Source organism: Patella vulgata, chromosome 2 (assembly GCF_932274485.2).
Source record: "Patella vulgata chromosome 2, xgPatVulg1.2, whole genome shotgun sequence".
NCBI classification, from domain to species: domain Eukaryota; kingdom Metazoa; phylum Mollusca; class Gastropoda; family Patellidae; genus Patella; species Patella vulgata.
In genome coordinates this window covers 20965558-20986980 of record NC_065880.2, presented here as the reverse complement: position 1 = coordinate 20986980, position 21423 = coordinate 20965558, and the positions used below count along the sequence as shown (strand labels likewise).

General features: G+C 32.0%; 1 protein-coding gene across 2 annotated transcripts in view; it reads left to right on the top strand.

Moving 5' to 3' along the window:
- The window catches only part of LOC126811888 (rap1 GTPase-GDP dissociation stimulator 1), a 37910-nt gene extending 17272 nt beyond the window's left edge, over positions 1 to 20638 (top strand). Inside the window, exons 6-16 of one of the 2 annotated variants that reach the window (XM_050537916.2) lie at positions 7752 to 7880; positions 10637 to 10762; positions 11242 to 11385; positions 11757 to 11888; positions 12045 to 12179; positions 12330 to 12455; positions 12878 to 12967; positions 13125 to 13301; positions 14663 to 14791; positions 15019 to 15090; positions 18210 to 20638. In XM_050537916.2, the coding sequence (XP_050393873.1) occupies positions 7752 to 7880; positions 10637 to 10762; positions 11242 to 11385; positions 11757 to 11888; positions 12045 to 12179; positions 12330 to 12455; positions 12878 to 12967; positions 13125 to 13301; positions 14663 to 14791; positions 15019 to 15090; positions 18210 to 18346 (1397 nt within the window). In that variant the 3' untranslated portion in view covers positions 18347 to 20638. The remainder of the gene's footprint in view (positions 1 to 7751; positions 7881 to 10636; positions 10763 to 11241; positions 11386 to 11756; positions 11889 to 12044; positions 12180 to 12329; positions 12456 to 12877; positions 12968 to 13124; positions 13302 to 14662; positions 14792 to 15018; positions 15091 to 18209) is intronic. The other variant, XM_050537917.2, reaches the window with a different exon arrangement.
- The last annotated feature ends 785 nt before the right edge of the window (positions 20639 to 21423 follow it).

The window sequence follows — 21423 nt, the reverse complement described above, 5'->3', positions numbered from 1 at the left end:
CAATAATACATATTTTATCCTTCGATATTCATTACCCTCTTAGATTTTCTAATGAAAAGATGTCAGATTTTATTGAAAGAGAATCCAGTGAAAGCCATAATCATTATATGAGAGATTCATAAAATAATAATCACAATTCATACTATGACAAGAGCTATTTTTCTTCTACCATATTAACTAGTCTTGGTTATCAAGATGAGGGCTATTAGTATTAGATATTTTACAAACCACTGAACATTTTCATTATACATGTACTTCCAAAACAAAACAATTTCACCCTTATTTTTCTAATATTTAAAGGAGCCACACAACTTTGATTTACATAAAAGAAAAAGGCTTGAATTGGGTTGATCTGACGTGTTATTTTGATTAGTAATGGTTTATCCTTACATATTGTATATAGGATTCAGTTTAAATTTCAAAAGATTAAATAAAAGTAGAAGTCAGTCTGTTTACAACCGTAATTTTTTCTAACTGTTGGCTTTGACAGTGGAAAACTCCAACCTCGTGGGTTTTCTCCAGGTCCTCCATTTTCCTCCCACTGCTAAAGACTCCTACGCGCAAGCGAATTATTGAATTAAAGTTGAACCAGGTGTTAGTCCCGAAATGACCTAGTTTGTGTTGCGTGGATGTTAAACCCCAATTCTCTCTCTCTCTCTTGACAGTGGAAAACAAAACCAGTTACATCTTAACACTGGGTTTATCTAAACATAATTTTAAATTAAATGCATTATGTACATGTAGGAGTTAAATCTGCCTATTGCAGGTCTTTAGTTGGCTTCAAGTGTTGTATAAACTAATATTTAGACGTTTATTCACATGACAAGCCTGTAATTAACTCTCTAGATCATCGAATGTCCGAGATGGGAGATTTAAAAATTTAACAAAAAGTTGGATACCTGAGACTCAGCCTCAATTGTCAAGTACTGTTGCTACAATAATAAACAATCTATGCTACATGTTGTCAAAACTTCAGACACTGATAATTTGCTCAATAAAGTAATTTGAATGATATTTTCAATATATTCAATTTTCATTATCGATTTTTGAACTAGATCTTTATCTAAATCTTACATAATGCATCTTTAAGACAAATTCCCATTCATCGAAACAAATCAAAATATAAAATCCAATGAAATCTACAATTTTATTTTCGACCCAAATCAAAAAGATCCAGTTAATTTAAATTGTGAAAAGTTTAATTAACATTTTGTCTTTTTTTAATACTATTTTATGTACTAGTATAGGTATTGAAAAGTCAATCTGACTATAACTTAGTACCATCAGATGTATTGATGTTAACACTGTAGTATATTTAACATTTAAAGGTTGTATCAATGATCCCTTCTAGAATCTCACTGAAGGGAAGAAATATATTAAACAACATCATATTTTTGTTGTATGAAGGATTAAATCTATGTATTGTGAAAGGTCTGCTCAAGGACATTCTTATTTATGTAGTAAACCAGTGTTTTGTAGAAAATGTTTTTATAGGTTGTGTAATGGTAGGATGGCCAGAAGGATTTCTGTTCTTTCTGAACAGATCTTGGTTTCCTTAGTAACATTATGTTCATTGAACAGCACCACAGGCCCTATCAACATTACAAGCACTAGGTCTATTTGAATTTACACATCTAAAAAGATACAGTACTTTATTGATAATATTTATTTCATCATTTGAACCCTTAAAGACGGGTTCCCGCATACAAACTGGGTGATTTAATGGTATATATGGACTAAAAACATATTCAAACTAATTAATTTGTCATAATTTTGCTTCAAATCCTTCTCAAACATAGTCATTGTGAAGGAATGCCCTGCTATAAAAATTCGACCAAACCAGGTCATGTTTACGTCACGTGACTTACCTCTCTTGGAAGTCAGAGGAGAATTCATTGCATACATAAGACGATGTTGTCTTCAATCACTTACTATTTATTACAAATATCGAATCCTAATTAAATTCTCAGATTATCCACTACCCGCGTCTTTTTCCGTCATTTTTAACTCAGAAAGTGTTGTACGTCTGACTCTTCATAAAGTTTATCAACTTGTACATCAAGCGCTCATTGTTCGCGTGTGATCTTTGACATCCACGTGCAGAAATTCCTAATCGTTGGCTGTTGATTAGGGGAACCCTTACATTTTTGTCCTGTATACGCTCCATGAGTGTTTTTCGGGGAATCCAGTATTTTTATAGTAAGATTGGATATCTCTACTTTCCATATATACCAAAATTACCATACTTTTATTGGAAATAACCACCCGATAAATACTTTTCTGGGAACCCATCTTTAAGCTTTTTATTGTTTGAATTCTGAATATTTCTAATATAATGATTTGAGCAGTTAAGATTTTCTATGCCCACATTTTAATGTCTTCGTATACTATTCTTACCTCTTTGTCCTTCTATCCAGCATTCACATTTCCTTGCTACTTTCTTTGAAAACCATTTTAGTTATTGAGACATTATCAAATAACACACTTTTTATTTACAAGGATTCATATTCCTTTTTTGTAGTGATGAATCCTATTGACTTTCTACATATTTGTTATACCCTATTAAAAAGAAAGAATCCTATTGATTGTAATCTTTTTTAATGATCACTTTGAGAGTTACGGTCCTTGTTAGCATTCTGAATACTGCACCATTCAATAGATCTTTATGAAATTTGTATTAGTTTTTTTTATCAGTTTGAAAAGGCGAAGCCTGTTGAATTTAAACAGGTTTTTTTATATGATAATAAAGTTTGCACTCTTATAGCTGCAAATAGTGCAATTATTGACTAATTTTTCCAAATTTATAAGGGTAGTCTTAACTTATTGCAAGGATGAATCCTATTGATTTTAGATATATTTGGGATGTCTGGAAAAAGAAGGTTAATTATCTCTCCCTATTGTTAAAGATATTGTTGACACAAGAATTGGTATGTGTGGAACTAAGCTTACCTCAGCAAGATAGAGAGCAAGAGAGAGAGAAATGGGGTTTAACGTCCACTCGACACAAACTAGGTCATTTCGGGACTAACGTAGGGGTCTTTAGCAGTGGGAGGAAACCGGAGGACCCGGAGAAAACCAACGAGGCTGGACAGGCGACCCCACTCCTTGTCACGTACAACATAGGATTCGAAACCACGCCAGTTGACTCAATGACGGGCCTTGTGATACAGCACGCACTCAGCAAGATAGAGTAATGGCGGGGGTATGCATTGTTTGCTGGCTACCTATGTTGTTATGATTGGATACCTGTAAAATATTACCTATGCAATAAATTGAACATGGTAATATTGAATTGTTATCATATTGTCATGCCTTTTTATAATTAAGAACCTTTTAGAAACATTTAGTAACTGGATGAGTATGAGCTGTGTTCCATAGGTAAGCTTATGTGTTATAGTTAGGGCTGGGTAAAATATCGATATAAATCGATAGTATCGATTGGACGGCCCAGAAAAGCACTATCGATAGCGGTGGGTTACTATCGATTATCGCTCTTCGTCTATTTTTCTTGCGTCTGAAATGTCAATGTTTTCTTTCAGTTAATCATAATACACCGCTCACTTTAATTACTATCAAATATCAATGTAACACATAACAAAATTGTGACTGCTTATTGAACAGCCATTTTCATAAATTCACTCTCATTGAAACGTTACTTTAGTTTTGAAGAAATTATTGTTGAATATTGCTAAATCGGAGATACCCGGATGTGTAAATAAAGTTAGAGTTATTTCCCTTTGCAAGCTTCAGAATTTGTCTGCCATATTGATATTTTCGCGCGCATGTACGCAATGTTTTGAATCGGAACAAGTTCATTTTGGTCCCTTAACATAATTATTTACGATATTTCTTCATTCGGAACCACGGCTGCATTATTTTAATAATAAAAACATCAATTTACGTATATATACGTGATATAACAAGTTTTATTAATGTTTTCCAAATAAATCTCCTGAGACAGGAGCAAACGATCTTTCGCAACTTCGTATGGTTTTGAACTTTGAACTTACACTGTATCCAGTCTTGATGACGACCGTGAAAATAAGTTTGTTTTCGATACTATCGATTATCGACCGACATTTCATTGCCGATTATCGATAGTAAAAATCACTATCGATACCCAGCCCTAGTTATAGTTTATTATTCATTAAGAACCATTAAGAAGAAACCTAGGTGTTAACTGTAAACACTATTAAAAGAATGTTGAAGGAAAGTTAGTTGTTCTATGTTTTGACAGGTTTTAGTATAGAATTTATGTTGCTAAATGCACCTAATCTTACCATCTGGAGAACACATCACATACCTGTGCTAGGCTCATTGATTCTCACAGTCTTTGCCATCTTTTCTAGTTCCTGTCTAATCTTGATAGTAATCAGTAAAAGTTATTATGGGTCATATACAGAAATATGATGGAATGAAAATAGTATTTGTTGAACCATATTTTAGAATACAAGCAAGTGACTATTCATTGCTATATTTGTTTTTATTAAAGCCCCAACATGCCAGAATAACAGTTAATTATAGAGTTTAAGACCATCAGTCAAGAATAATTCTTTTTAATAGAAACATACTAAATTTATTCATTTATAGCGTACAGTAAGTTATTGCCATTTAAAGCTTACTTTGGTTTCTACATGGCCATCTTTATTTGTCTTAATCAAATAATGTTATAATCATTCTGTACAATGTAATAATAATTCTCTGTTGTACAGACCAGCTCAATCTTCTTGAATTTTTTTTTATGTCAAACCGAGCAAAGTTAGGGAGAAATATTGACAAGGGCTCTCTTCTGTTCCTCTATCCATCCTGGTTTTGTCCAGGAGAATATCTCATAAACAGTTCAAGATATGTTTATAAAACTGTTTACACACATCATCCTATTATAGCTGTTGTGCTTTTCCTGATTAGATGTTCCTCAGATGTAATACCTTTTGTGTTTTCATGGAAACAAATATATCTTAGTTTTGGGTATACAAAAGAATCCTCTTGTTATACTTGTATGCACTTAATTGCATAATTAAAATAGTAAATATCTTTGCTTTAGAAATATGAGTGAAGAATCTGATTTGTTTCTAATTCAGTGGAATAGATAGACTTTAACAAAAGCGCTGCTTTGTAATACATTATATAAGCTTAATTTTACATGGCTTACTTTACTTTATAATTGGCAAGACTTGAACGTTATCACATTTCAAGAGTTTCTTAGAATTATACATGTTAAATCAGTAGTTAATTGAAAACATTTATACCTATCTGTTAAATGGTTAGATTAATCTTTTATTTATCATTTAATCTTTTCAATATGTATCTACATCTTATATCATTAATAAGCAAGATAAAATATTTATCATTTAATACATTTTTAGATTAAAGTCACCTGACATTATATATATATATATATGTATTGATAATATAATTATGAAATGAAAAGTTAAACATACATTATGCAAGAGCTAAATCTGCCAAATGCAGGTTTTTCTTTAGGCCTGAAATGTTATCTAAATTATTAATTAGACATCAATTAACTTATCCAGACCATAATCAACTCTCGATGGCATTGGACACTAGCATCGTTAGCCTGCGATATTTACTGGATTAGAACCCGTTCTGCTGCTTCTGATTAAATCAAAAAATGGATAATCGAGACTATGTTTTTTATCATACCGACTTTAGTAATGATGATCAAGGCTAGGCCCAAAACTCAATCAGGGTTGATCAATATGACTGAAATTTTCAGTAAATTCCCTTTACATTATGTAGTTTTTAACTATTATAGTGAGAACTACCAGCTCTTTATCTAATCTCCCGTAATGTATCTTGAAATATTAGGTTTGAATTTTAATACAAGCCAACAGTGAGGCTGATGTCCCCTGCCGAAATCCCAAAATAAATGGATGACACATATTGATTAATTGCACATTTATCTTTTTCAAAAGTATTGAGCTATCAAACTAATTATCTATACCGGTACTTAGTCTAAGCATAAAATGTTCACGATCAAACACCAAGTTTCATCACTCTTCATCTAATCAGTTACAATCAAAGTTTTATCCCAAAGCATCGACCAATGAAATTGTTTACCTCTGCTTAGCTTTAGTGGGAATTGTTAATCATTGAACTCAGTCATTAACTCAACTAATGAACATCTACATCAAGTTTAAACATTCTACCTCAATTAAAAGCAGAGTTGTTATGTTCCAAAGTCTTGACCAATCAAATTGCTTATGGCTATTTAGTCTAAGCAGAAAATGCTTATTATCAAACTTATTCAAGGTATTGATGTTATCGTGTCACAAAGCATCAACCAATCAAATTGCCTATCTCTGCTTACCCTAAGCAGAAAATGCTCATCTCCGAACTCCATCAAGGCATTCACCTAGTGAAGGCCTACACTAAGTTTAAACAAAATTAGAAGAACAGTTATTGTGTTCCAAAGTCTCGACCAATCAAATTGCTCATCGTTCTGCTTACGGACATACAGACAGACAGACAGACTGGCAGACCCATTTTAATAGTCCCCTGCTTTGTTCTAAAGGCTGGGACAATAAATTTGATTATAATTGAGAAACAGAGTTAGGTATTAGGTTTGAATTTTAATACATATTCGATTATGATTAAGGCAAAAAGTTAGGTACCCGGTATTAGAAAAGATGGTTTGATATAAATTCAAGTATAAGTAAAGCATAGAAGGTATTCTGTTTTCCCATGGTTAAAATGGAATTAATAAGGGTTTTGTCATTGTACTGGATATTATTGAGAGAACTATAGTCCAATTCTGCTTGATAAGAAGCATTTTCATATTGTATGAAATGATGGTTAGTGACCAATAATACCTTAATATGATATAGATGAGCATGATAGATATTACTGTTATTAATTTAAAACTGGGTTCTTTCTACTTGAAGAATCAATGACATTTATTTTTATATAAGCATCAGCAAATATAATAAACTTAAATAGGTTTTAATTTATCAACAAAGACCGTCTACAAAATGATAGTCTCTGATAGTGCAGATTTCCATTTGATTGGTCATTATTTTCAGACTGTGTTTAAGCCTATATCACATTATCAGGTTACCTTCTGTTTAAAATTTTATTTAGATTCTTCCATAATAATTGGATGTCATATTTTGACAGTTCTGTATGGTCTAATAGTTGAGTGTTGTTTGAATATATATTACACAATGTCTTGCTCGATACCATTAAACAACATAAAATACAGGCACTGTCCCACGTGTCCAAAATTTCATCTAGTATAAATAATTACTATTGACAAGTTGCCAGTACCATTATTTGAAATAATCAAAGGATGACATCACATTTTATTTTAACTTGTTTTAAAGGAACTAAATCTGTAAAACACAAATTGTCTTATTTCAATCAATATTGATGTTGTTATCTATGGGATCCTAATGATCAAAGAAAAACATATCACAGATGACAATGTACAAGTAATTAGAAATGGCCGATTCACAATACGAAAAAATAATAATTTTAAAAAATGGACTACGCAAATGACTGTCGTTCAATTTGGACTATTCACATATTTGATTAAAATTGATTGATTAGAAATTACTATAATTAAATGTAAATCACTTTATACATGTATATATACACTAATATCTTATTATCACCTAATATGTGCTCTTTTTTTTTATCCATTTTCGTCAATTTTAAGGTTCCAAAGAGTAGAGCTCTACACCCTTCCTTTTAAAATATTGCTAATTTAATGATTTTTATTTTTTTACTAGATGTTTTACAAGAGAAGGCTTTAGATAATGGTGTATTGGATATATTAGATGTTTGTTTGACTAAACATCTTGATGATGAAGGATTGACCAATATGACCTTATTAACCTTCAGTAGTTTATCTGACTCAGGTATGACTTCTTACTACTCTAATATAAACTAATGATAACAGCAAGGCCCAAAAAACAAAATAACTTATGTTTACGGTTACCCTGAACTGTTCCCGATTTCCCAGAAATCTGTCTCATGGTGGTTTTCTGCCGATAAAGACTGAAATTTAAAGAGGCATTATTTAAGAGCTAAATCTACCTATTGCAGGTCTTTCTTTGTAACTTAAATGTTATATAAATTATTAATTAGACATTTATTAACATGACCCTTCTGGGTTAAAGGGCAAATGAGGTCACATGCAGCCATTTCAGAGCTATAATTATCCTTTGTTTCATTCTTGTATCATGAAACAGGTTAAAGACTATGGAAACTTATCACTCCTACAGCATAACAGATACAAATTTAAGCTAAGCGTGAGATATTTTGATTTGACAGTTTTTTTCTGTGTTTTTAAAATGGGCTTCAAAGTGTTTTGGTCTTGTTATGCAAAATCTTTTTCGAGTAATGATGGGGTGCTAAGACCCCAGAGAGATAAATTTTGAATGTTATTTACATTTAGTACAGGTTTCTCTTTAGTTTTCATTTTTTATACTCATGTGTAATGAGTTAATCTTCCTAGTGCATATAATATAAACATTATGCTGCACTTGTGTACACAGAATGAAGTGTTTTATCTGTCTAAAACTAAAATATGTTATCTTGATCTTAATCTTAGTCTTATGCAAATTTTTCTTTTTTACAACATTATGATAAGTGGAATAGAATATTTGACTCATATATCAATATGATATAAACTACAATGTACATGTACTCTAATCTTTATCATGCAGACAAGGAGTAGGGTCCTCTATGCAACCTCTTGGGTTTTCTACTGGTACTCCCACTCTAAGGTCCTCTAAGGTTAAGCAAATTATTGAAATAAAATTTAACCATATGTTAATCTTAAAATGACCTAGTTTGTGTCGAGTGGATGTTAAACCCCATTTCTCTCACTCTCTTGTTTGTAAATTTTGGCCTGAAGGAGCAGAAGCTCTTAATTCAAAATAGTGTTTGCTGTGTTGGACTAAGTTGATTTAAAGGAGCTAAATCACTAATATTTGGGACCTAGAAATTTACACAAATGGGTTGCAACGCATATAATAATGTAATACGAATGTATATAAACTGATTCATTTATGTTCGGCGAAATATGCCAGAAGTCTCAGTCGAATGGCAATCTCTAGCATCTGGTTATTCAAGTCTACACTGATAGTATTTATTGTGCATGCTCTCCAGATAAGAATATGACGTCAGCGATTGACGTGACTCTTGGAATATGTCTAGCCTCGTTCTTTGAGTCCCCTGTTACAAATGGCACTGAAATGCATTATGGTTCACGGATCATGTACCAATGGTAAAATGTTTATTTTGTCTTAAATATTGGATATCAGAGGCCCATATTTTCCCAGTAATATGACAACATCAATGTTGATTTCAATTGACAAATAATTCGTGTTTTCAATGTCAAAGACTTTGGATGATATTGAGTTAGAGACTTAGCTACCGGTACTTTAATAGTCCAGCTTTTCTTTAAAAATTTCTGCTGAACATTATATGGGGGGGGGGGGCATGTATTGGACCGGCCATGGAGCAATGATGATCATGTTGTATGTGGCCGGTGGCTTTAACGGGGCGCCACGCCATCACTGGAGTCTGCAATGGGCTGGTATAATAGACTTTCTGGGCCGGGTGTGCTGGGTGTGGGCATGAATTCGGAATCCTGCAATGGGGATTCCGAATTTCATCCGAAAATTTCATCGGATTCACCCAACACTGTCGCCCGCAAATTTACTAATTATTAAGTCATCTGCACCCTGTTTGTGGGGATACGCAGCAAAATTTGATTATAGCTGGTCTGCTGGTTGAATATGAGTCGAGACGATTTCCTGGGCCTGGTGTTAAACATTCCATGACATTTTTATTAACTCGTTGACAGAGATTATAACCAGATATGCCACCAAATCGCATATTTGGGGTTCATTTTTCAAAATTTTCCCGGGGGAGAGTCCCCCCGACACGGGAGCCCGGGCCGGGACCGGCCCCAATCCGCCCCTGGATAGGTCAGAGCATTTATACAAGATTACTAAGCGATTTTTGTTTGAAAACCAAGTATGGTTTACCAGTTTGTTTTACATAATAATGATTGGGTCAAAGATAGTTTTGGAAATTTCAGTGAAAACATTCTTCTAGTATGACCTTTTTCACATGGTCCATTAGATGCTTTTTTTTTTATTGAGACCGTATTTGGTTTGTGAACAAGATATTTTAGTGGAATCATGTGATTACAACATTGAAGCAGTGACATAGGATTGGCCTTTAATACTTGGGAGTCGGGATGGCTCAGTAAGTAAGACATTGGCTCGCTAATCAGGAGGTCTTGTCTTCACTTCCGGTGTTGGCCAAGAAAATTCCTTGTGAATTTCTGGTGTGGTTTCCCCTTGTCAGTGGTGCAGGAAGCAAGGTCTGACAAGGAACATCGTTTAGTTATTCAGATGGTACAAAAATTTGAGGTCCTGTGTACACATTGGCTTGCAGGGAAAAGAACGCTTGACAGTTGGAATTCAAAATAAGAGTACTTAATGGCCCGTCTGTTGGGCAAAATTTCCCTCATAGCACATTGCACGGAATTGTCTGTTTTCATTAACCCAGTCAGTGCAGAAAAGTATGACGTTAAACCCCATTTCATTTCATTTAATACTTCTTGAAATCTATGGTATTTTTTGTTTGTTTTATTCAGATTCTGGTAGAGAGAAAATCAGTGAATGTGCTGCACTGACAACATTGGTAGATCTATTGGTGAAAGATAAAGCTCACATACATATAGAAACAATATTAGATATACTCATTACACTTACTGAATGTGGTGAGTATTTATTTAATAGTGTAGACTAAATTAACTGTGTAGATAAACTCATTTAAACTGACGTTATTAATCACAGACCTGAAGTATGCTGTGTTTATCTGCTTCCACCTTAATGGAATTTTAACTCAATTATAAATTGTCAATAACATCTTGTACCAGTGTGAAATTATTTTAATTAAGAATATAATAATCAGAGGATTTGAAAAAGATTATGCATTTTAAAATTACATATAATGAGCTTGTTTTAAAATAGCAAAAGAGACTAGTGATAGTGTTTGAGAGTTGTTCTGTTTTACTAGGGGCTAAGAGAGCAGTGTAATTGTCTGTAGTATAAAAATGTAAAATGGTGAAAGAAAGTTGTATTTTGAGCTTGCAAAGATAAAATTCTTTGTGTTAAATGATACATGTTATTTATCTAAATCCTATATACATGTGTAAATGTTTTCATTTTGTTTTAAAATTGCACACTCTTATTCTAGAAACAATCAAAGAAAATTTAGCAAGTACTAATTTAAGTAATCATTTGATTCAAATAATCCAATCAAATGTCGGAAAGTCAGATTCAGACAGTCAACAGAAAATCAAAATGGCATCTGATCTGATGGTGTCATTGCTAGTTGGTGGTAAGTACAATATTATTATTTGTAGAATGTATTGATAATAAAACTTAATTGTGAATTGAAATGAAATGTGCATCATGGACATACTAAAATATGTCATAAGATACAAATTAAAAAATTTGAAGACAGTGTCTTACAATATTTATGAACCTATTATACTCTTCTGCTGTACATTTTTGCAACTCTAATGTCGTCTAAGATATGACAGTTTAAATGAGGTATAAATTAGTCTATTAATACAAAATGTTGTAAGAATGTAACCAATAGTTCAGGATTGTTCCCCCCCCCCCCCTTTCAAATTTGTTTTCTTTAGGCCTACGAGTTATTTACCTTGATAAACATTTTTTTTGAATATATCAATTTGCAATTTAAAGATAAAAGTATGGAGATGTTATTTGGTAATGGTGATGGTCAAGTATTTGTAGAATCTGTGAAATGGTTGTCAAGTGAAAACGACCATCTTAAAACATCAGGAGCATTAGCTATTGGTAACTTTGCAAGAAGTGGTAAGTGGATATGATACCTGGTAACTTATATTTTCAAATATGGAAAAGTACCATTAATAATATAACATGAGTGCAGATAAGTAAACAAGATTAAAAGCTATAAACATGTATTGATATCATAATTTGATGAATATTTTATATTTATTTTGTTTTCAGATGAACATTGTCGTCTCCTTGTTGAGAATGGAATTGTTGAACACCTATTGAAATTGTTGGAAGTACTTCCTACAGATAGCAATATGACCCTTTTACATGCTGCATTAAGTGCTCTGCGAAATTTAGCTATCCCAGGTAAAGAAGAAAACATTTAAATTCCAACTTCATATAAACATAAAGGAATAGACAATTAACTAATGAAACAATAGTAACATACAGTATTTGTTTTAAATATAATCAAATATATATTTTCTATTTAATTGTACATTTCTTCAATTATTTCAGCATCCAATAAACCAAGACTTTTAGAGGCAGGTGTAATGCCTTCAGTATTGAAATTAGCTAATACTGAATCAATGCCAGTGGTATTTAAAATATTGGGGGTTTCCCGAATGTTAATAGATGGACAAGGTTGGTATACAATTCATTATTGGATAGATATAGTCAGATCATGTGACTTATGCCTAAAATGTTTCTGCTGTTATGAATACTGATTGATACTTGTCAAAAGTATATGTAATTGTGTATCTCTATTATGTTTAAATGTTACCGTAACCAGATTTATCATATATATAAATATTAAAGGCTTTAAAGTAGCTACTTGAACAAATTCTCCTTAAAAGTTCAAAATAAAGTATAAGGGAGATAACTCCCAAAGAAAACGGCTATGGGCAAAATTGCTTTTTGATAATTAATGCATCTTAGAAAGTTGGTTACACAGGTATGAAAATGCAAATAGGGATCTGGAGTATATCAAGCTAGTGATTTGGGGGAATGGAAAACTGAAATTCTTTTTATTTGATGATGACTTGAATTAATATATTTAATTACAGAAGAAGCAGCTAAAATGTTAGGTGGAGAAAAAGATTTTTTAGTACATGTAGTAGAATGGTGTGATGTAGAAGAACATGCAGGGGTTAGAGGTGATTTATTTATTTATTTTTTTTGCTATAACTTATAGAAATTAGATTAAATCATAGTTACACTGGAAATAGAGTTTCAATGTGTAATGTCATAGAAATTAATCTTTTCAAATCATTCTGTGAATAAAAAAATAATTTTGCTCTTTTTTTCTCTCAGGAGAGGCAACACGACTTCTGGCCTGGTTAATAAAAAATAGTAAATCGCCAGAAGTGATGAAAAATATTATCAAATCTGATGGAATACAGTATCTGGTTTCCATGGCAACATCAGAACATGTTGTCATGCAAAATGAAGCTTTAATAGCTCTGACCTTAATCTGTTCAACTGTTTTAGGTAAGTATTGTAGTATAAACATTAGCAAAGTAGCGGTAGCTTAAAATGTACAGATTTTATAACACTAAGTTTTGCATGATGGCGAAATATTGGCTGCTAGGTCTTTATTGATAAGTCTTAAAAATGTCTTACCACGTACAAACTGTGTGATTTGATGATATATTTGGACTATGGTAAATACATATTCAAACTAATTGATCTATCAAAAGTTGGCTTCCAATCACTCTTAAAACATTTTAATCGCAAGAAAACTACCCCATTCCACAAGAATCTATTTTAAGCTTCCTTTCTGTCACGTGACTTGATTGAGGGAGAATCTATGTTCAGCTTGTATTTGTCTTTAATTGCTGTCCATTAACCATAAACATCGAATTGCTGTCTATTAGGCATAAAGGTCGAATTACTGTCCATTTACCATAAAGATCGAAGACTAATTAAATTCTGGATCATCTGCCAACTTTTTTTTTCACTGTTTAATCAAAGAGTCTACTGGTCGGTTAAGTTGTCCCAATTTTCTCACAACCGTACATGTATCTTGAAGGTAAAAACAAAGGAAAGACATTTTTGTCAGTTCAGAATATTTTAATTAAGTAAATGTTATGCTTGTAATACACCATTGACCTAATAGCTGTTCATGTTGAGAACATGTCACATATAGAATGTGATTTAGCTGTATATGTAATAATCTGCATATTAGGCTCGCCCAATTACCAAAAATCAAGCTCTAGCCTGCTTAGAAAAAGATATTTTGCATTCATTAGACTTTTTGAAAACCACTAAAATATTTGAAAGATAAAACATGTACTGTATATCTTGGTGATGAATTGCCCAGTTTATATCAAATTTGAAGATCCCTGATGCAACAGACAAATTGAACAAGACTCCCTCATTTGTAGATGACAATCTGCTGTATAATGTACATCCTTAAAATACTGATCATTTGTTAATTAGTATTTTTTGTGTTATCATTATGTATTAATATTTAATGGTTGTTTATTATTTAACTATTTTACCTGTATATATGAGTAAATGTTATTGCTATGTAAGCTGTTTATTGTCTGGAAGCATTAAATATCCCACATACTTTTTCTGAATTGTGAAAGATTTTTTTTTTTTTTGAAAAATTATCTCAAAATCCAAACATCCTTACACACATGTAGATCCCCTGATTCTGCCATACACATAGATTCCCCGATCTAGATTTAAACATCATAGCATCCCCAGTTCCTGAGTGCAATAAATTCAATATCCCATGTTTCTGGGGATCTTGAGATAATTTTTTTTTGGTATCTGGCGAAAACAAACTGTGTGACATATTTTGTCATTTTACTATGTATGATATAAACAAACTTTTATTGTAGAGGATGCTGCAGATCAGTTAAAAGAAGCCGATTTGGCTAAAACAGTGACAGATATTTTAAAGAATTCCTCCACATTACCTGAGATTTTATACAATACATTAACATTAACTAAAACTATATGCAGTGCTGGTATGTATTAGTCAAATATTTAATACACACTATTCTTTATTTTGATAGTCTGGCACTTTGCATTATATTTTCCATGTAATATCTAAGATTAAACCTAAATGAGTCTCTATAATTGCATATTGTACTTAAAGGCTATCATTATTCACATGCATCTTATTTGCTGCTTTTTCATTTAGTTATAATATACTATTATGCCACTATCCTAATATAACCTACTAATTTTGCAGCCTCTCCAACAAGTCCTCAAATGTTACGATGTAGTTTATTGGCTTGTACAGGGTTTTTATCCGATGTTCAGAGTAGGTCCTTCAGTTTACACATCAATGTTGTACCCGTGTTATTAATGTCACCTACTTGTGTAATGAATGTAATAACATTGACGCTTTGAATTTGTGTATTTTTGGGTAGAATTGCATTTTTTTGCTTCGCTACACGTAATATTGTATACACAACAGAAGTTTTATGATGCATACTCCATCCCCTATTCAACATATCTCTAGCTTGGTTCCACGCGAGATGCATGAAACATGAGGCAGAATTATTTCTGAATTGATATAGTTGGTGTAATTTTGGTTTTCTTGATTTCAATTTCACATAATGTAATGTAATGTTTTAAATTAAATTGATGTATGCTAATTATTGTTGAATATTTTTATAAGCTAGTTCATGAAAATGGAATTTTATGAATTTATTTTTATACTGATACACATTAAAGTAGGTTCACTGTTAAATCCCTTATTCAATGAAATTTCGGAAGATGATTTTACTGACATCGTCATGGTTACCAAATGCATTATTACTTCATCTTTTTTTTTATCAATTTATCGACATAATAATTGCTGTAAAGCTATAAATTAGTGAAACATTACATAGAAATTTGCAACCTGTAGTATTAAGGCTAAATGTGGCATGAAATTAATGCAGAAGCATGTTTTTTATATATATATATATATACCAACATATATAAAAATCTGGAAATATCATCACCTACATCCATCTGTCTCTATGAATTCTTCTCATATGTTAGAGTTTTCACATTAAGACTTCTCTGATTTTTGTCCACCGCCTTTCGAAGAAAACAGGGGTCTATTTGTTGTATTAAAATGGGTCTGTGCATCTGTCTGTCTGTCTGTCTGTCCGTCATACTTTTTTGAACACAATAACTCTCCTAATTGAGCTAGAATGTTCAAACTTGGTCTAAGCATTTATTAGTTCAATACCTTGATGGAGTTCAAAGATAGGCATTATCTGCTTAGGCTAAGCAGAGATAAGCAATTTGATTGGTTAATGCTTTGGGACACTTAACTTTGGTGCTTATTAAGTGTATAAATTTACATTATTGCTCTTTCCTGATCCAGTAGCTACACATATCTACCAAGCCTGTCCAGCTTTAGTTATTCTTTAAAAGGAGCGTTGCCATTCCTCTTCTTGTATCCATTCGAATTAAGTGAGAGAGATGAAGCTTGGTGTATAGTTTCATTACACCAATACCTTGTTTAAGTTCGATAATGAGCATTTTCTGCTCAGGGTAAGCAGAGCGATAAGCAGTTGGATTGGTCAAGACTTTGGAGCTTGATAACTTTGATTCTCACTGAGTGAGAGTGGTGAAACTTCACGTATTGTTTCGTTATATCAATACCTTGACTAAGTTCGATTATGAGCATTTTCTGCTTATAGGCTAAGTAGAGACTTCAATCTGATTGGTTGGGACTTTGGAACACAATAACTCTCCTTCTAATTGAGGTAGAATGTTCAAACTTGGTGTAGGTGTCCATTAGGTGAATGCCTTGACAGTGCTCGATTATGCACATTTTCCACTAAGGCTAAGCAGAGTTTAGCAATTTGATTGATTGAGACTTTGGAACACGATAACTTTGGTTCTAATTGGATGAGGGGATGAAACTCAGAGTATAGAGTCGTTATTCAATATCTTTACTAAGTTCGATGATGAGAATTTTCTGTTTAGGCAAAGTAGCAATAAGCAATTTGATTGGTCAATACTTTGGAACATAGAATGTTTAAACTTGGTGTAGATGTTCATTAGGTGAATGTCTTCACTGAGTTCAATGATTAAAATTTTCCACTAAAACTAAACAGAGCTAAGCAATTTCATTGGTCGATGTTTTGGGACAAGATAACTTTGATTCTAACTTAAGGATAGTGATAAAACTTAGTGAAGATTTTCACTTCCAGGTACTTCAAAGATAAATGTGCTATTAATTAATTTTTGTCATCTATTTATACCATTCAAAAAAAGTAGGGGATATTCAGAAACAATACAAAACTGTGGAAATGCACTGCTGTTTTTATTATAGGTAACCAGTGTATGTTAATAACAGGCCAATTGCCTACACATGAACATAAACAGTTCATATGGGTGGCTTATCTGACGTCCCCATTTCACTCGCAAAGATATTCACTGTTAAAAGCGAAAATGGACGTTTTTGATTTTTGTCTTAATAATGAGTAATTGCTCCACCAATCCTCAGACATTCATCAATCCGTTGTGGCATGCTCCTAATCAACTGTCCAATCACGATTTGGGGCAATCTGAGTCATGAACACGTCTCCTCCCGATTAAATTAAATGTAACACACTAAAGCTCAGTGGTTCTGTTGGGGCGATAAGTTCTTTATCTGTGAACATACTCTCAAAGCATGTCAAGTGTCCATGACTATTTATCGTATCACAACCTGCATAGATATTTGCATTTCAATATCTCCTACTTTTTTTGAAGAGTATAATTTGGGATTGCGGCGGAGGACATCAGCCTCAATGTTGGCTTTTTTTTTTTTTTTTTTCTTTTTTTTTTTTTAAAGTAGCAAAACCTTGCATGGAGTTAAAACATAATATATTGTGGTTATCTACAAACTTATTGAATCGTTTAAACTCAAACCTCCATATTTCTTAAAAACAACATTTGAAAACTCATAATTCTGGAATTAGTAAGCAACCAAAATATACATGTAGTTTGTTTAGAATAAGTGACATTATTGTGAGAATATTGGAAGTATACTGAAACTGAAACTCTGATAAAAGGCTCATTAACGACAAAGAATTATTCCATCTGGGGCTCAACGTAACATTTTTACTTACAATGCTTGACAATACTACTGAGGACAGAATACTCAAATGATTTTTTTTTTTTTTACATTTTTGCAAGACTTTAATATTCAGATTTTTTATATTTCAAGTTACCCAGTTACCTTTCTGTTTGATCTGCTATAAGATATAAGACATGGTAGTAACTGAAATATTTTTATACTTAGTTTGCATTTTAAAAAAATCAAACCATAGATATGTAAGATATGTAAATGTATATAAAGTAAATACAATTTATACACAGGTATTTATGATAATGATTAAACTTTAAATATTGTATATTGTTATTAAGGTGTCTGATTGTATATATTTGTAGGTAATTTAAGAGAAGAGATTGTAACATCAGGTATTGCTGACACTATTAAACAACTTGTTCAACATAAAGATCCAAAAGTACAAGAAGCAGCTAAAACTGTCCTTGATTTTATTGAAGAAGCTTCTGCAAACACATGAATTTAATTCAGTATTTTAAAATGTATGTTAAAGAAATATACAAATTACTTTAAGGAAACATATGGCTGACTTAAAGCATGTGCTATTCCTGTTTTGTGGAACTTTTCATAATGTTTGAAAAAATCTCATTCTATTTAGTCACTGAATTTATTTCTAACTTTTGTGAATTGTACATTTATTTGTTGATCTTGGGACAAAAAATCTCAGATAAATATTTTGATTCTGACAGTTATTTACAAGTTCAAAATTAATGCATTCCCTTATACAGGTAGATCCAAGAGCACAAATCAAAACATAGTTAAAAACATTCCAAATTTAAATAGTGACTGTTATCTACTTAAAAAATTTAAAACATAATGGAAACTCTATGGTCAAGATATTTGTGTAACCTGTGTGTACAAATGTAGAATTGACATTCCATTACATAAGAATATCAAGCACAGCATGTACTTATCACATGGTATGATTACAAGGGCCCAGCTAAGTCCACTTCAATATTGATTGCCTAGATTAAATTCTTTGATTGTTTATGTTACAGTAAGATGTTGTTTGTACTCTCACAAAAAATACATCACAAATGCTAAGACTTTTGTCCTATCGCAGGTTATCATAGCATATCATGATGAAAATCACAGTTGGTGGGACCAGCTTTATCTATGTTATTTCTCAGACTAATGATTTGAATGAGTCTTAAAAATATATTTGAGGGCCCAAAAACATAACCACTGGAAAATATATTAAAACTACTGAGAAAAAAAATATTTGTTGCTAAAAACATAATAGCTATGTATGGAAAACACTATTCAATCTAAAAACATCACTAGTACAGTTATCACTTAGGGTGTTTGTGTGAAATTTATTTAACATTCGCTTCCACGATGTAGTGAGGTCTTTCACTTAATAGCGATTGTAGAAGTCTGTTGTAGTTGCTAGCTATACACTGCATTCATAACATGTAGTTCACATACTAACGACCAACAGTTTCTTTCATATTTTATTTGTTTAGGTCTAAGAAAAATAGTTAAGAGTAAGTTTTAAGGTTGCACTAGATGATCTAATTAAACCTGAGAGAAGGGAACAGTTCTTTTTTAACATAAAGATAATAAATTTACAATCAGGAACATTGATAATAAAGCAAGTATGGTCTATAACTCTGTATAGGCTAACAGCAATGAAAAAGGTTTAAGTTCTCTTGAATAGGGTTCTAAATTATGATTGACAACTGATAGAATGTTTACAGTTGTTATTAAGGAAGTAGTAATATAATTCAAATTGTCTTATCTATTTATATTTATTGGCAATATTACAGCTTTTAATTGTTCTATCATATTTATTGATTTAATTAATTTTCCAAATTGATAATAATATTACAGCTTTTCATTGTGTATCATATTTATTAATTTAATTTACTTTCCAAATTGGAAAACAAATATTAATTGTAAATATGTTGGGGCATTTCCACTCTATATATATTTGATGAAATCTTTATGTATATTTAAAATATATATATTATAAATTGAGATTGTGTTAAAGACTGGTTATTATAGCTTGCCATTTTGTTGTTGTTGTTATTGTGTACATTGTTAAATTGGTGGCTTTCACTTGTATTTTAAACCAATATATTTTATTGTCAATTTTTTCACTTTTTTATATATAAAATTGATTAGTTTTATTGTTACAGTATAGAAATATGTTCATTCTCTTGTATTGATGTTTATAATAATCCCCTGCTGATCAATGTTGTTCTTTTCAATTTTTATCAGTCAACAAACAGTCAGTCTTCTTACAGAACATATGATTTTATAAATCAAGTCATCTGTTACCATACTGTATCTGTCTAAATTTGACTATAGTGAACTGATAACTTGATGTGATTTGGCATTCTTAAGCCAATGTAAGATGTGTGAAGACAGGGTGGGGATGTGAGGCTTATTTATGTGCAATTTACAAGACAGGCCACATGATCCATGCCCCCCATATGTACAGGTGAAAATCTGCAAATCCGTTGTTCCCTGCCCTATCTCTAAGCTGCCCACCTCACCAAGTCAGATTCAAAATTTTTGTTATTGTTGTACAAGGTTACAATAATTGTCATGACAATATATGATATCCAATAGGTAGGAATGGTTTATGATAATAATATGATTGCTACAACCAGGGTACTGACATCAACTTGTATTCAATTTTCTTACATATTTTCAATATTATTCATGTACTTTCTGTGTAAGCTTTTTTTTTTTAGTGTGTATGTTTGTGTCAAAAGGCAGATAAAATATTGTTAAATAAACAAATTGTTCATGATTTTTTTTTTAAAATAGGCCAGTGAACATGGTTTTAATTTTAGTTTAATTACTTCCATTTTGAGCGTTACAGATTATATTGTTGTTTTCTATATTGCCATTATCCTTGGCTATGCCTTAAAGTAGCTAAGTCTCTAACTCAATATCATCCAAAATCTTCAACATTGAAAACACGATTTATTTGTCAAATTAAATCAACATTCATGTTGTGATCTTACCGGAAAAAGATGGGCTTTTGATATCCAATATTTAAGACAAAATAAGCATTTTACCATTGGTACATGAATCGTGTACCATAATGCGCTTTAGCCCCAGTTGTATCAAGAGACTCGAGGGACGAGGCTAGACACATTGCACCAAATCAAACGGCATATGTAGACTGGAATAACCAGACGCTAGAAATTTGCACTCGCTTGAGACTGCTGGCTTATTTCGCCGAACATAACTGATTTTGAAATTGGAGTAAAAACAAACAATTGAATGTAAATCAGTTTATATACATTCATATTACAGTATTATATGCGTTGCGACCCAATTTTGTCAATTTCTAGGTCCCAAATGTTAGCGATTTAGCTCCTTTAAGATGTTATAGTTAACATCCAATTGACTTGAAATTTGAACACAGAGTTTATATCCAGACAATAATTACTTGTAGTGTTATGGTCTATAGATCACATGCGGTAGCTACTGTGGAGGCTAATAAAGTTATCTTTCCAGTGGGTCAACTTTAGAGGACTTCTTGGGTGGGGGTCATTGTTGCTTGGCAATCTGTATTTT